We start from the raw sequence: 15,326 nt of genomic DNA, 5'->3' as shown, positions 1-15,326 counted from the left end.
AGACTGAGAGTCAATGTTCAGAAATGACTAATTATTTATTTGTTTTGAACTATGTTGCATAGCTGTGTTTTCCTGTGTTTGTAGTTGAAACTCAAAAATGAGTTTATATTTAATTATTAAAAAATGCCATTATTTTATATGAAAAAGTTAATCATTATATTTAATTAAGAAAATATTTTAGTTTGTCTTGTATATTTTTTTATTAGATCAGATAACATTTTTAGCTGTCATATGTCATGTTACAATGTGCCCCTCACATGTTACAGTGTACCCCACCTATGGGGCATGTTGTCACATTTCACTTTCATTCTTTCGGAAAAAGAGTATACTGTAGGCCTATTAATAAAACAAAACCACATAATTGTACTAGACATGAGGGAAATTAATGTGGGAAAAAATAAATGAACCATAAGTAGGTTTTACACAAACTGAGAAAGTCAAAAAGCGTTACTTTGTGCCCCGCTCTCCCATAGGCAATGTTGGATTGACTTCGTTTACTTATGTTGTAAAGACGATCAAAACAGACTAGCCGACAGTATGCCATGAACGTGAGATGACGTTTCACGGCCAAATCAAATAACCAATCGGAGGAGAGCCCTTCTAGCCAATCAGAGGCGAAAAAGGCGGTACCTACCTTCCCCTACCATCTTAGGGAAAAAAATATCGTTCGCCGGCGGGAGATGGTCCTCACTGCAGAACATGAATCCAGGGGGAGGAGTCGGATCCAGATCCAACTCCTCCTACCCTACATATACCGTCCTAAACCTACCCATCTCCACCCTGCCCTGATCCCTAAACCCACCCCTAAACCTACCCATCTCCACCCCTTATATCTGGATCCAACTCCGCCCCCTGGATCTCGTGTACTGCAGTGAGGTGCTACCCACTGTCAGTGGGTGCTACTGGCCGGTGTGGTATAGTATCCTGTAACCCTAATGGGTCCGGGCTGAGGACCCAAGCAATCCGATTGGTTCAAAGCACGTTTTATGGGTAATCGCTTTAGTGCCTGGTTACAAATCATACAAAATCACTTTATTATAGAAGACGTTTGTACTACGTTATAACGAATCATTAATGTATTTAATGTATTTTAAATTATACGTTTCATATACTAGTATTTAACCGAAGCTATAGATTGTGAAATTAAACATTTCTCGTTGGTAGTGTTTTTTAATTAGCTTAGATAATAGCATAGCATACAGCTAACGTTATCCGATGATCGTGCTATGAGCTTTTCCTGAGCTTATACTGCACTGATACTGCCTTACCGTATCGCGAGAACAGATTTAGACCAGGCATACTACTGGCATACTAATTGGGTCCTCAGCCCAGACCCCTTACTATCAGTGTTGCCAAGTCCGCTTATTATAAGCGACTTTGGGCTTGTTTTTCTGTAAAGTCGCTTACAAATATTGGTAGTCGCGGGTCGCGGGTCGCGGTTTTTTGGGCTTGTTTTTAAAGTGTAGTTGCTTATTTGGGCTTGTTCTCAGCTCCATAATAAGTTGTCAAGCAGAAATTTTCGATATGTTATTTAAACGTGGGAGTTGTCTTGCCTGTTCCCTCCCTCCCCTTTCCCGTTACACACATGATACAGCAGAGTGCAACGAGTACTAGCCAATCAGAGGCAAAGTAGGGCAATCTGTTTTTTTTTTTTTTTTTTCTGGTTCGGAAACGTGACGTTTTGAAAATACGCGCGAGTCGCGACTGATGGTGACTGGACTGTAGGAGAGTTTTTCGAGGAACAAAAATGCCAGTGACAAAGTGGGCGAAATATGGGAAGAAATATTACAGACTGGGAGAAAGAGAAATGGTGGTGTTATTCTTCATATATATGAGGCTAAAGTGTTATGAGTCTTAAGAAAAATGTTTTAGACCAAGCCTCATCCTCACCTGTTCAAAATGGTTTTGACTGGAATGGTTTTTAAATCAGTTTAGTTTATTTAAGTCTTTTCTAACTCACTCATTTGTTTATCAGAGCAGGAGACACTTTATTGCTGCACACTAGATTATCAATAATTTCTACTGTTTGTGGGTTATAGTTAATTAAAAATGCGATCTTCTGCAGTCCCTGCAATAATAAATAGAGAATTTGTGAATTCAGGATGATATTTATTTGTGCGCACATTTTAATTTTAGTTTAATTTTTAATTATCATGTTTACTGTCTATGTCCTGAAGCTCAGGGGGGAGAATAATAAAAATAAATAAACTATACCGTGTGTACAGTTTTGCAAAACTGCGGACAGTTTACCAATCTGTCCACATGGATGTAAATTGACAATCTGTACCCACAGTTCAAAAACCGTGCACACAGTTTATTTATTTTTCTCTTCCCGGAACCTAAGGGGGCTCCGTAAAAAAGTCGCTTGTTTTGGGCTTGTTTTCACAGGCCTGGTTGCTTATTTGTCTTGCGAGATCTGGCAACACTGCTTACTATAGGGTTACAGGATACCACACCGGCGGCGGTGTGAATGTAAGGGAGTGTCCTAACTCTGTTTTTAAATCTGGTACTGGTCGCCAAGTGCTATTAATGCAGAGTAACAACCGATCACTTGTCTTTTACTTTACTGAATCTGCGTTCATCTTTGAGCAAAAAGCGAAAATGAAGCATGTCTCTGGATCTCTTCTCATACTGTTGGTGTGCTTACGTCTGCATGGTAAGACAATAATACATTACTAACTATTTTCTCGGTAATACGACCGACAAAGTTTCATAATATGCTCTATTAGCTTTAAATTCGACGGATATTCATGTATTTTTTGTCTTCTACTCCATCAATGTAAGACGTGATCTCTTTTCTGGTCAACGATAAAAATGAACGATGAACGAATTTCTCGGCACAGCCCATGCTTCATTCAAAACATGGCCAAAATATAAAATTATATTAGATATGTCCTTGTCAATGTGCAGTTGTAGTGACATGGTATAAAAAAACACTAAAAGTAACATGGGCTTCATACCGTGAGTAAATATTGATACATTTGCATAAACTGATCAAATGTGCATTGAATGAATGTAGTGTATAACTATGGATGAATGAAAGTGTAAAAGAAAACATATTTTCATTTAAGTGTAAGATTGAAACAGTAAAAATCATAACGATTACAATAATAAATGTTCCATACACCTTAATGTTTTTGGAAAATGGCACAATTTTTTCTAACGTTTTTTTATGGGTAATATTCATAATGTCCATGTGTTAGAAGATAACATAATTTGAACACAAGTTGTTCCATGAGCCTCGTGAATTTTTTCTTATGAGTGAAAGTGTTGTAGCAAATTAGCTCTATGAAATAATAATAATCAATAATAACTGGTTATAATTGATTATGAATATTTGGATCAGTTAATATAATTAACTTAATGTTGTACATTAATATTACAATCAATTAGCCTGTTTGTCCCGTGAACACTCAGTGTTAATTGTTTATTAACTCTAAGAAATGTACATTACTGGGGCATGGGAAATGTCTTAATTAATTTACAGTACTACTAAGAGCAAGTAGACAAAAACTATGATTAGTGACTTCAGTTATGAGCTTGAGACACGGACAACTTTACGTGTGACATGAACAAGATTTTATTAACTACTCTAACATACACACACATACATGCATACAGTTTACCAAGGGAAAGAGAGCTGAAGCAGAATACAGGAAAGCAAGAAGTTATAGCATTGTTTGAAATCATTGTTTGTCAGCAGATCAACAGCCTTGAGCAAACCATCAGTTTAGTTCTAATACGCCCTTCTTTAAAGGGGTAAGGATACTTAATGTATCAAATAATGAGACTAAGTTTGATACTTGCATGTCTCGCCCATTTGAATTAAACTGTCCTGATGCAATCTGTTGAGGCTCCAGTTGATCTTTGCTGATGTGGTCTTGATGGTGAATGGATATTAGATAATGAATAATTTGTATGTGTGATTGGTCCAGATGCTAGACCGTAAATCAATGAAGTTCTTCTGTGTTACATTATGAATACAGACATCTAAACACTATTTTATGATGTGTAGAAAAACATTTTTACAGCACTATTATGCATTTATTTGGCTAATGTTAATTGTTTCTTCTTCAGGTGTGTCTGGTGCCGCTGATAAAGTTAGAGTGGCAGTGAAGGAGGGAGATTCAGTCACTTTATACACTGGTGTTCAAACAAACCAACATGAAAATATTGATTGGTATATTGGCTATCTCCTCGCTCGGATCAATGGAGATCTCAGTAATATCTGTACAGATGTTCAGTGTAATGAATATACTGAGAGATTCAGAGGCAGACTGAAGCTGGATCATCAGACTGGATCTCTGACCATCATGGACATCAGAAACACAGACTCTGGAGATTATGCACTACATATCACCAGTGAGAGCAGCTTCAGTGAAAAGATCTTCATTGTTTATGTTACTGGTGAGTCTTCATGTTTAAAAGCAAGTCTTGTCCATTTAAATCACATCACACAAGTGTTTAATACTTTTTACAGTGACATTATTTATTGGTCCGTGTACCTTCGGATAATTTGTTTTCTCGTTTTTGTCTTAAACGGAAAAACAAAGAAATCGTTCATTTATCACATATTCGACCCTTCTCATGAACATAAAGAAAGAAATTGCAAATCTTTTTTTTTTTTTTTTTTCATCAAACTTTGTTGTAATCCGCCAAATGGAAAAACAATAAAACCAAACTAGATAAACACGTTGTATTTTTCCATCTCTACACGAGCGGGAATAAAATGCCTCTGTCCGCTGATTGATCAAGCAAAGATCAAGCCGTGATGTCATCAGTTGTTACTAGTGGCAATGTGGGTGAATAAAAGTGTAAATGAAAACATGTTATTTAAGTCTACAATTGAAACGGTAAAATAATAATGATAAAAAAAAATTCTTCAATTGGATCTTAATGTTTTGGGAAATGGCAGTATCATAATATTCATGGTTGTATGATGTTCATGAAGGGAATGTTCACCGTGAATCCAGACATATTTCTTTACACACAATCTTTATGATATATAGGAAAGCATTTTCAAAGCACTATGCATTTGTTTGACTAATGTTAATTGTTTCTTCTTCAGGTGTGTCTGGTGTTGATAGAGTGTCTGTGATGGAGGGAGATTCAGTCATTCTAAACTCTGGTGTTCAAACACACCAACAAGACAGAATGACATGGTATCTTAATGGCATTCGTATCGCTCTAATCAACAGAGATCAGAGTAAGATCTGTACAGATGTTCAGTGTAATAATACTGAGAGATTCAGAGGCAGACTGGAGCTGGATAATCAGACTGGATCTCTGATCATCACAAACATCACGAACACAGACTCTGGAGAATATACACTACTGATCAACAACAGAAACAGATTCAGTGTAAAGATCTTCAGTGTTTCTTTTCGTGGTGAGTCTTCAAGTCTTATCCATTTAAATCACATCATTAAAGTGTTTAATAGTTTTGCAGTGACATTCAGGGCTGTTTTCTCTTTACCTGTATATTAATTCACACACAGCATAAAGATCATTTCTTCAAAAACACATTTATTCATGGTTGTATGATGTTCATAAAGTGAATGTTCACCGTGAATCTAGAAATATCTCTCTACTTACAATCTTTATGACATGTAGAAAAAGCATTTTCAAAGCACTATTATGCATTTGTTCGACTAATGTTAATCGTTTCTTCTCCAGGTGTGTCTGGTGTTGATACGGAAGAAACGATGGAGGGAGATCCTTTAATTCTAAACACTGGTGTTCTAACAAACCAACAATTACTGATTAGATGGTATTATATGGGCATTCTCATCGCTGAAATCACTGGAGAAAATGCAAGCATTAGAGATTCCAGTTTTATCTGTAGTACAGATGTTCAGTGTAATGAAGTTACTGAGAGATTCAGAGACAGACTGAAGCTGTATCATCACACTGGATCTCTGAGCTTCACAAACACCAGAAACACACACTCTGGAGTTTATAAACTAATGATCATCAGCGACAGCAGAATCAGTGAAAAGATCTTCAGTGTTTCTGTTCATGGTGAGTCTTCATGTTTAAAAGCAAGTCTTGTCCATTTAAATCACATCATTAAAGTGTTTAATACTTCTGCAGTGACATTCAGTGGGGTGTTTTCTCTTTACCTGTATATTAATTCACACACAGCATCTACACTTCCAGTCAAAAGTTTTGGGTCGGTAAGATTTTTAATGTTTTTGAAAGGAGTCTCTTCTGCTCACCAAGGCTGCATTTATTTCATAAAAAAAAAAAAAAAAAAAAGTGAAATATTTTTGCACTTTAAAATAGATGTTTTCTATGTATTTTTGTTTCTATGTGTTTTTGTTTCTAAATAAATGCTGTTCTTTTAAACTTTCTATTCGTCAAAAAAATCCTGAAATAAAAATCTAAATAACTTTTCAACATTGATAATAATATGAATGTTTTTTGAGCATCAAATCATCATATCAGAATGATTTCTGAAGGATCATGTGACACTGAAGACTGGTGAAATGATGCGAGAAATTCAGCTTTGATCACAGGAATGAATTACATTTTAAAATAGAAAACCATTTTTTAAAATTGTCATAACCGAGCAGAAGAGACTAATTTCGAAAAATCTTACCAAAACTATCGACTTGTATTGTAGCTAATTTGTCCCAAACACATTTACTCTTAAACTGTAATTTATAGCTTTAACTTTTTCTATTGGTGGTAGTTTAAACTCTTTTGTTCTGGACAATATCATCTCTTATCACCGTTTTATTATCGTCAATTTAAATACATCTATTTATTTTTTTAGTTCACCAAGAATCCAAAGTGCAGTGGATTTGAAGTTAACACAAAAAAATGTTTTCATTGAGATCTGTTTGACAAAAGAATTCTTCACATGCAAAAAAAAAGTGAACTAATGTTATTAAGATGAAAAATGAATGTATAAATAGTCTGTTTCTGTGCTGGTGTTTCCAGTTGATCTCACAGTGTGTGATGCTGGTTTAGCTGCTAGTTCTTCAAAAACACACAAGATGGAGCCATTTACTGCTTAAATCAACATCATACAACTGATGACCAAAGTAGAAACATGTAGAAATGGATATCAGACAAAAATACTGTTGAAGTTGAATTATTAGTCACTTTGTAACTGTCTGTCTTTAGCTCTTCCAGGTCCAGGTCCGACTCCATTCTGGCCAGGAATATATGCAGCTGTTGCTGTCGCTGTCGCTGTTCTTCTTCTGATTCTTGCTGTGATTTGCTGTTATTGCAAGCGCAGAGCAAGAAGGAACGGTGAGTGTAACATACTGTACACATGATTTAATAAGATTGAAATATGAGATTTAAAAACATCTTTAAAAGATATTTTTTTACTCTAACCAAAGTAAAGTGTTTAATAGAGTTTGTTGTTTTTCCTCCAGAAGCGAACAGGACGAAGCGCGATACACAGGTGAGAAACTACATGACCTGAATCTGTCTGACTGCAAAATAGATTCACATCTGTGCGCTCAATAAATGTTTGTGTGTGGTTCACATTTTATAGTATTATATACTTAGAATAATTTGTTTAAATAATATTTCAAGCATTTAAATGTGCAGGTTCTTTAGGAAAGATGAATTATTGTATTAAATGTGAAGAGAAACATCCTACATTTTAAGATATTTAGTTATTTTTTGCAATTCCAAGCCTTTGAGTAACATCAATCCGGTTTACTTTTACCTTTTGTGAATCTGTGTTCTTTTATATACAGGCAAGTGGAGCTGAAGTCTCACGAAGAAACACTTATTAACACCTACATAACACTTATTATTATACTTGAGTACCTCTCATTTGTGTTACCATCTTACAATTAATAACCTGTTTGAACCTCTTCAGTCAGGTTTTCGTAAATTCCACAGTACTGAAACGGCTTTAGTAAAAGTTACCAATGATTTGTTGATGGCTTCTGACTCTGGTGTAATTTCCATTCTCATCCTTCTTGATTTAAGTGCAGCTTTTGATACTGTTGATCATAGTCTATTACTCGCCCGCCTTGAACAAGATTTTGGTGTCGGGGACAGCTTTGAAGTGGTTTAAATCCTATTTCACCGACCGTTCTCAGTTCGTTTCCATAGGCGGTTTCAGGTCTGAGATTAGCTCTGTTCTCACTGGTGTTCCCCAAGGCTCAGTCTTGGGCCCTCTGCTCTTTAATATTTATCATTTACCACTTGGTCATTTGTTACGATCACTTGGCCTCTATTTTTGATACTAGTCTTTCATTTGATTCTTTTGTCCAGAGTACAGTTAAATCATCCTTTTTTTCACCTCAGAAATATAGCAAGATTACGTCCTATGCTAAATTTCTCAGTAGCTGAAAAGCTGATGAATTCCTTTGTCGTCTCTAGGATAGATTATTGTAACGCCCTTTTAGCTGGAGTCTTAAAATCCACACTAAACAACCTGAAATATGTACAGAACTCGGATATTGACTGGGTCCAGGGTATGCAATCATATCACTCCAGTTGTGGAGGCCTTACACTGGTTTCCAGTCAGATTCAGAGTAGATGATGCTGACATATAAAGCATTGCATGGCTCCTTATTATTGATCTGAATTGTTAATTTTTCCTATACACCAACTCGGAGACTGTGATCTTCATAATCCAACTTGTTGGTTGTTCCTCATACAAGCTTACGATCTATGGGTGACAGGGCTTTTTCTTCATATGCTCCTGTCCTTTGGAATTCTCTTCCGCTTGATCTTAGGGAAGCTCAGAGCTACAACATTTTTTAAGGTAGACTTGAGACATATTTTTTTTAATTAGCATTTAATTGTTGATGTTACATTTGTATTGCTTATTTTGTGTACAGTGCTTTGAGAAGTTGCTTTTAAATGCGCTTTATAAAATAAAGTTTATTATTATTATCATTATTTTGATAATTTCATTAAAAGAGAACTTGAAAAGAAAATGGGAAACAAGAGAAGAATCTCACATCGCTCACAGAGAAAGATAGTCACGATTCCAAGATTTCTTTAGTACCAATACTAGTGAAATTTCACTAGAAATCAAGGCCCACTGAAATCAAAATTGAACTTTTTTAGCTTTTAGTATGAATATGTTAACCTTAAAGGGTTAGTTCACCCAAAAATGAAAATTCTGTCAGTAATTACTCACTCTATTCAAACCCTGTAAGACTTTCGTTCATCTTCGCAACGCAAATTAAGATATTTTTGATGCAATCTGAGAGCTGTCTCACTCCTCCATTGGCTGCAAGAAAATTGATATTTGCCGGCCCCGAAAGTTAAAGACAATGTTTAAAATAGTCCAAGTGACTACAGTGGCTCAACCTTAAGTTTATATCAAATGACGAGAATACTTTCTGTGCGCAAAAAAAACGACTTTATTCAACTCTTCATTTTCTTCTGTGTGTTCCTCTGAGTGAGTTCACGTAGTGTAACAGCGCAACGCTTCTGGGTTGTACGTCAGAACGTAGGCTCACTATTGGCCAGCATCACACACATGACCAGCGTCGGCCAATTATGAGCCTACATTCTGACTCTCATCAACCAAAAAAATAAACAAATAAACAAATAAATTGACTAAAGACTAAAACAAATAAACTGAAATAACCCATTAACTGTCGAATTCTGTTCTACTGGGTTACATTCAAAACTTACAGTCTCTTCCGCTTCCGCTAAAATGGATCATGGATTTCTATGACATCACTGCAGACTTTAGCTTCTCATCACATCTTTTGTCCAATCAAACGCTCTCTAGAATCTAAAGCTCCGCCCCATGTTATAAACCCCACCTGGCCAAAGCCACTGTTGACACGTCAGGGACCAATATGTGTTGGAGATGTGTGTTCGCTTACTCAAACGCTCAAGTTTTATTCTGTTTTCCAACTGTACGGTGATTAAGAATGAAATGGCTAGAGTTTATTCACACTTTATTGAATCCAGCGTATCATCAGCGCTGGGATTCGCTTCATGGTGCTGTCAAGTACGAATTGAAGTCTTAAGTCTTGATCAAACTCTGAATCTCAGGAATTTTGTATTTTTGTTTTAATAAATGTCTTTTAACATTGTAAGGCCCGTGAAATTGGTCCAATCTGCCGGTCCGCCAATACACGGGGAAGGTTATCACGTGCTCTGTCCTAACTCATGCAAAGTATTGGTTGGTTAAATTTACAATACATTTAGTTATGTATTCTCTCGTTAATTCATCTGACTCCATAAATGAAAGGGTTTTAATGATATCTGTGGATCATTAATCATGGGTGAATGTTTGACTATTCCGTTTAACTCTTCAATGAAAATAATGTCAAAGTCAGTTAGAATAATCAAATGTAACAATTTATTATGTCAGGTAAATGTATCATGCCGATTTCATAATCAATTCAAAGATAATCGATACAAAACATCAAATGCTCTGGAATAGAGAGAAGATGCAAACCCAACTTTAAGAAATACGTGCGGCTGAGAGATCTATATCTCTCATCCTAACGGACCGATCTGAAATACAGAAAAGGCCCCGAACTCTCTGCTGCATCTCATTAAATAGTCAGACCTCTTTCACATGGAAACATGTGCTAACAAAAGAAGCACCTTCATGGGGGTGGGTGACCATTTGCTTGAGAGACCACCTTCCTTTGTAAGTCAGTTATCCATAAACTCTTAAAACCTAATTACCTTTTATTTTATCTATCTGGATATGAGATATCTGTACCACTCACTTTGAGGCATTTCAAATGACACCAAAAACATAACAGTCAATGATAAACATTCACATTAAACCATATTCTTGTGTGAGTTCTTAGTAGTTTGCGGAAGTGAGGTCGTATGGGGGAGGTCAAATGGTAATTAGCCCGTCTCAGACCAGGGCCTCAACCAGTATTTTCAGTCTTACAACATTGTAACCTTTTATGAAGCATTTGAGATGGCATGCTGATCTTTTATTTTATTTTTACTGTCAAGTGTATTTTTTTACTGGGATTTAACGGTAATGATGTACTTATTCACATCATCTCTTTGTTTTAAATGTTTTCGCCTTTGCATGCCTCGTTTAGTTCTATTCTTGAAGAATGTTTTGCTGTGCTGTGATTGTCCACTGTTAATTATTTGTGTCATTTATGAGCTTGTATTTTATGATATTATCACGTGTGATGGAAATATGTTTATCTGCAGATCTGTGCGCTTCCTGGTTATAAGGCCGGCAGGATTTAGAAGTGTTCGTCATCGTGTTCATTAAATGTTTTCAGAAAAGTAATTTCAGTGTCATAGCTAAAGTACTATAATATGCCAAACTCCTCACAAAAGCCCAAACCACGACCTTAGTAGAATATAGACTTTTCTCTCTCTCTTTTTATTTGATTATTTTTTTACCTCGCATCCGTCAAGGAAAACGTGCTTTGAAGCACCTTCTTTCCTCCAACGCTGGCCCTGAGGGGGTGGGGGGTGTACGACCTTACTGTACGATTGACGAACTTACTGTCCAATGATTCCAGGTGGTCTTGGCTGGAGTTTTTCGAGTCCTGCCCGTTCCACAGATGATTCAATTGCTTAATTTTCATTTCAGTGCTTCTAACTCAGTGGCTGTAAGTGGGTTAGGAATAGGATTTTAAGTGATTTTGAAAAAAATGGACAATAAAGAGAATCACATACCCCACCTTTAAAAAGTCAGTTCTTGGTTCCTCATAATGTAGGTCAAAGACAGTACACAAACACACACAAAATCTATAAGCATAGGTGATCTGAGGTCAAGACGGTCAAATATCTCAGGGTTTCAGGCTTTCCACAAGATCTCCACAAGTTGCACTGCACAAATGTGTACAAGCAACACATGATAAGTTTTGCATCATGGGTTTGGTTTACCCCTAGTCTTCACTCTAAAGCATGATGTGAGGTACATCCAGAAATGCTTGCTCAGATGGTATAATAGCAAGTTAAGGAACAGGTTAGCTTAATCATGCTTACATTACTCATTTAATGACCTAACTAATGAAATTCCATAGTGCTCAGTTGTTTCTTGTAATAACCAGCACTGAGGTAAAACTCAACAAAGAAAGTCAATGTAAAGAAGCATTTTTCATCATTACAATTACTGTTGTATTGCATTAGCAAAATAAGAAGCAGCTTCTAATAGGCCCAGTTCACTGCAATGGTTCAAACTGGCTTTAACGAAGAATACAAAGATGGAGAAATATTTATGACCATTAAACAGATGACTAGAACAACAATAACAAAGCAATGTCTGAGAATCTCTATTCATACTTCAAAGATGAATTTAGTCCGCTGTATAGTGGCATGTTAAAAAAACAACCCCCAAAAACGACTTTATACTAAAACATTGCTAATTGCCCTTGAGATTTCATATAATTGGAATACATTAAATATGTCTTTATATTTTTTTATATGTAAGCCATTGTTTACCTCATATTGTATATCTCAATGGAAAGAATTGATTGTGCAATGTCTATGAAACAAAAAGTTCAAAATGTAGTTTCCCTGACTGTGGCCGTTTGACATTTAAGACATTTTCTTCTTAATGTCACCAGCCTGTGGTCAGCTGTGCAAGATGCAAAAGCAGAACAAAAGTATTTTGGTGCAATAACTTTTAAGTGCACTTAATTTCATGAGATCTATTTCAGGGACTGATAGAATAGAAGCTTTTTATGTTCTCCAGAGCACAAACACAGATAAGCACCGGATTGTTTGCCAAATATAGGCAGCTTTTCCCTCTAAAAGCAATCAGAAGGAGCAGCAGACAGTGGTTTGAGTGAGAAAACTCCTAGCAAGTCTCAAGTCCGTGACCAGGGGAAGGCTAAAGGTGATGATACACAGGGCAACTTTTTTTTGAGCAATGTTGCTGGGCAATCTTGCCGATCGATTGTTGCTTGGGCACTTTCCCATTGAAAATTGGCAGTAAATTTCTGTCTGGATCATTTAGATCAGTCATGGACCCTGTGTCTCATCTGGTTGCCCGTTGACGGCAACATTGCCCAGCAAGATTGCTCAAAAAGTTGCCCTGTGTATCATCACCTTTAAGCCTTGTCCAGCCTTACACACACTCCACCTACGAGTGTTGCAGTGTCTGTCTTGTTGATAGGCCGATTTATTAGTGAAAGTTTAAGATAATATACAGATAATAATTGCAACTCAAATCAATATTTATTAGGGGTGTAACGGTACGCAAAAATCACGGTTCGGTACGTACCTCGGTTTTAAAGTCACGGTTCGGTTTATTTTCGGTACAGTAAGGGAAAGAAATGCAAACATTAAACTGCAGGTTGTTTATTACTATAAACTTTTTTTACTATAAACACTTTTTAATAAAATATATATAAAATAAAAAAAAGAATAATAAATAAAATACTGCTGCAAAGTTCTCCACTAAATAAAATACTCTCAGTCTCAAACCAATATCACATAATAAATTTAATGAAAAATATAAATAAATAAATAACTATGATTACAGTGCAGCATTACCAATCCCAGCTTGTAGGCCTGCTCATATTTAAAAATTAAGACTGGGAAAAAAATGCTTTAATTGCACAATTTGCTGTAATTAATTGCAATTCCTCCAAGCTTGTAATCATCAATAATTAAACTTAGAATCACCTAATTAAATGAAACACCGGGGGAAAAAAGGAACAGAAAATAGCCCTATATTAAAATAATATTAAACATATATAATCAATGTATTATTTTTCAATAATCAATCAACAATCAATTTAAGATTTTTTTTTCCCATTTTTTTTTTTACTAATTATCAAAATAAAATATATTCCTACAAAGCTATTATTACCAGAGCATGTGATCAGAGCAGGTCATTTTACCATTGTTGCTAGCGTGACTATACCAGCTCAGCAAACAGAAGTCTACTACTGAGAAATTTCACATTATTTGAGCAGACTTTGCTTTTCCAGTGCATGATCGGTACATGATTGGAGTGTTTGGGCCGTTAACGACAGAGCAGAACGCGCAGCGCAAACACGGAGTCGAACATTGAGCAGAGAGCGCAGACACACACGCGCGCACACGGAACGGAGAGTGCGGCGGCGCACACGGAGCGGAAAAGCTTTTTTTCGCCCTGCAGTCGATTTCATTGGTTTAGGTTACAGTGACGACGGGTAAAACTAAAACCAGACGGGCTCTGGTAAAACTTTAGAATCATCTCAGAGAATGTCTAATATGGCGAGAAGTTTCACTCTCAGTAAACTTCCGGCTTCTGAACTGGTTGCAGTTCCTCTCTGATTCCACATGAGGGCGCTCACAGGACGAGTGCAGAATGAATGGAGGTCTATGGCGCTATACCAATAAAAATCCACTTTTCTCAGGATATAATTTTTTGTCTAGTAATTTGAATGTTGTATTCGAAAGGAGATGCAAATAAATTACACACTGCTGGGTGTTAGATTTTTTTGAGTCACTTATTTGATTTTAAAAGTCTTTTAAAGTGTCAATAACGTCATACACATGTAAGACCAGAGATACTGCTTTACGGCAATCCTTCACTCACTCTGGTGCGTTCGCGCTCTGCACTTTCTTTTCACTCGAGGCATCGACAACACAGCTGACACAGGTAAACACACGTGCTAGAAGAGTTTTTGTTTTGTTTGTTTCTGGTCCCGCTGCGGATGACACGATGCCATCAAGCGGTATCTCTGGTCGTAATCAGTCCTTCACTGACCAATCAGCGTTCATTAGCAGAATGCTAGCGTGTTATGGGCAACAACAACTCAACCTGTAAGAAATCAAAAGGACATAAGTACTCGTTCATTCAACTTTCGACCTGTAACCCATGTTGAACTTGCAAAATCTACAATCAGATCTGAGATTTCTCAACGGCAATCGGGTGAAAGAGACAAATTTAGCCGTCTAGCCCCATTGACTCCCATTCATTTTGCACTCATGGCGATCGCCCCCAGTGGAACTCTGGTGGAACTACAACCAAAATTCGGTACAATAGAGCTTAATAGGGAGTGGGCAGGCTCTCCGTAGACGGGCTCTGATCATCTGCAGGGCGGGATTTGCGCTGAACGCGAAGGCTTCCGCCACTTAATATGTTCGTGTGGAAACACGAAAATGTACCTATGTTCCGCACACAAAATATTGCATTCAGTCATTCGGTACACACGTGCACCGAACCGAAAGCCCTGTACCGAAACGGTCCGGTACGAATACACGTACCGTTACACCCCTAATATTTATTATTTATTATTCACATTTAAGTGGGTAACAGCAGAGCCCATCTACGGAGAGCCTGGCCACTCCCTATTAAAGGAGAAGTTCACTTTTAAAAAAACTTTTGCTGATAATTTACTCACCCCCATGTCATCCAAGATGTCCATGTCTTTCTTTCTTCAGTCGAAAAGAAA

General features: G+C 36.7%; 1 protein-coding gene across 2 annotated transcripts; it reads left to right on the top strand.

The window, feature by feature from the left end:
* The first annotated feature begins 1,347 nt into the window (after window positions 1–1,347).
* On the top strand, window positions 1,348–12,447 carry LOC311295015 (uncharacterized protein). Of its 2 annotated transcripts, XM_084416184.1 has the most exons (7): window positions 1,348–2,656; window positions 4,078–4,407; window positions 5,069–5,389; window positions 5,677–6,021; window positions 7,132–7,260; window positions 7,389–7,417; window positions 7,719–12,447. In XM_084416184.1, the coding sequence occupies exons 1-7, from the start codon at window positions 2,530–2,532 to the stop codon at window positions 7,755–7,757; spliced, it is 1,320 nt and encodes a 439-aa protein (XP_084272310.1). In that variant the 5' UTR covers window positions 1,348–2,529; the 3' UTR covers window positions 7,758–12,447. The 2 variants fall into 2 exon arrangements, with proteins under 2 accessions (XP_084272310.1, XP_084272309.1); XM_084416183.1 differs by lacking the exons at window positions 7,389–7,417; window positions 7,719–12,447 and having other exon boundaries at window positions 2,456–2,656; window positions 5,677–7,247.
* Window positions 12,448–15,326: the final 2,879 nt, after the last annotated feature.

This window comes from Rutilus rutilus (genome assembly GCF_951802725.1).
Source record: "Rutilus rutilus genome assembly, chromosome: 8".
Classification (NCBI taxonomy): domain Eukaryota; kingdom Metazoa; phylum Chordata; class Actinopteri; order Cypriniformes; family Leuciscidae; genus Rutilus; species Rutilus rutilus.
This window is presented reverse-complemented; position numbering and strand designations above follow the sequence as displayed.

Coding starts and splice junctions, on each gene's coding strand:
- LOC311295015 (XM_084416183.1), top strand. CDS start 2,530: ATGCAGAGTAACAACCGATCACTTGTCTTTTACTTTACTGAATCTGCG. Junction 2,657..4,077: donor GGTGTGCTTACGTCTGCATG/GTAAGACAATAA, acceptor TTTCTTCTTCAG/GTGTGTCTGGTGCCGCTGAT. Junction 5,390..5,676: donor CTTCAGTGTTTCTTTTCGTG/GTGAGTCTTCAA, acceptor TTTCTTCTCCAG/GTGTGTCTGGTGTTGATACG.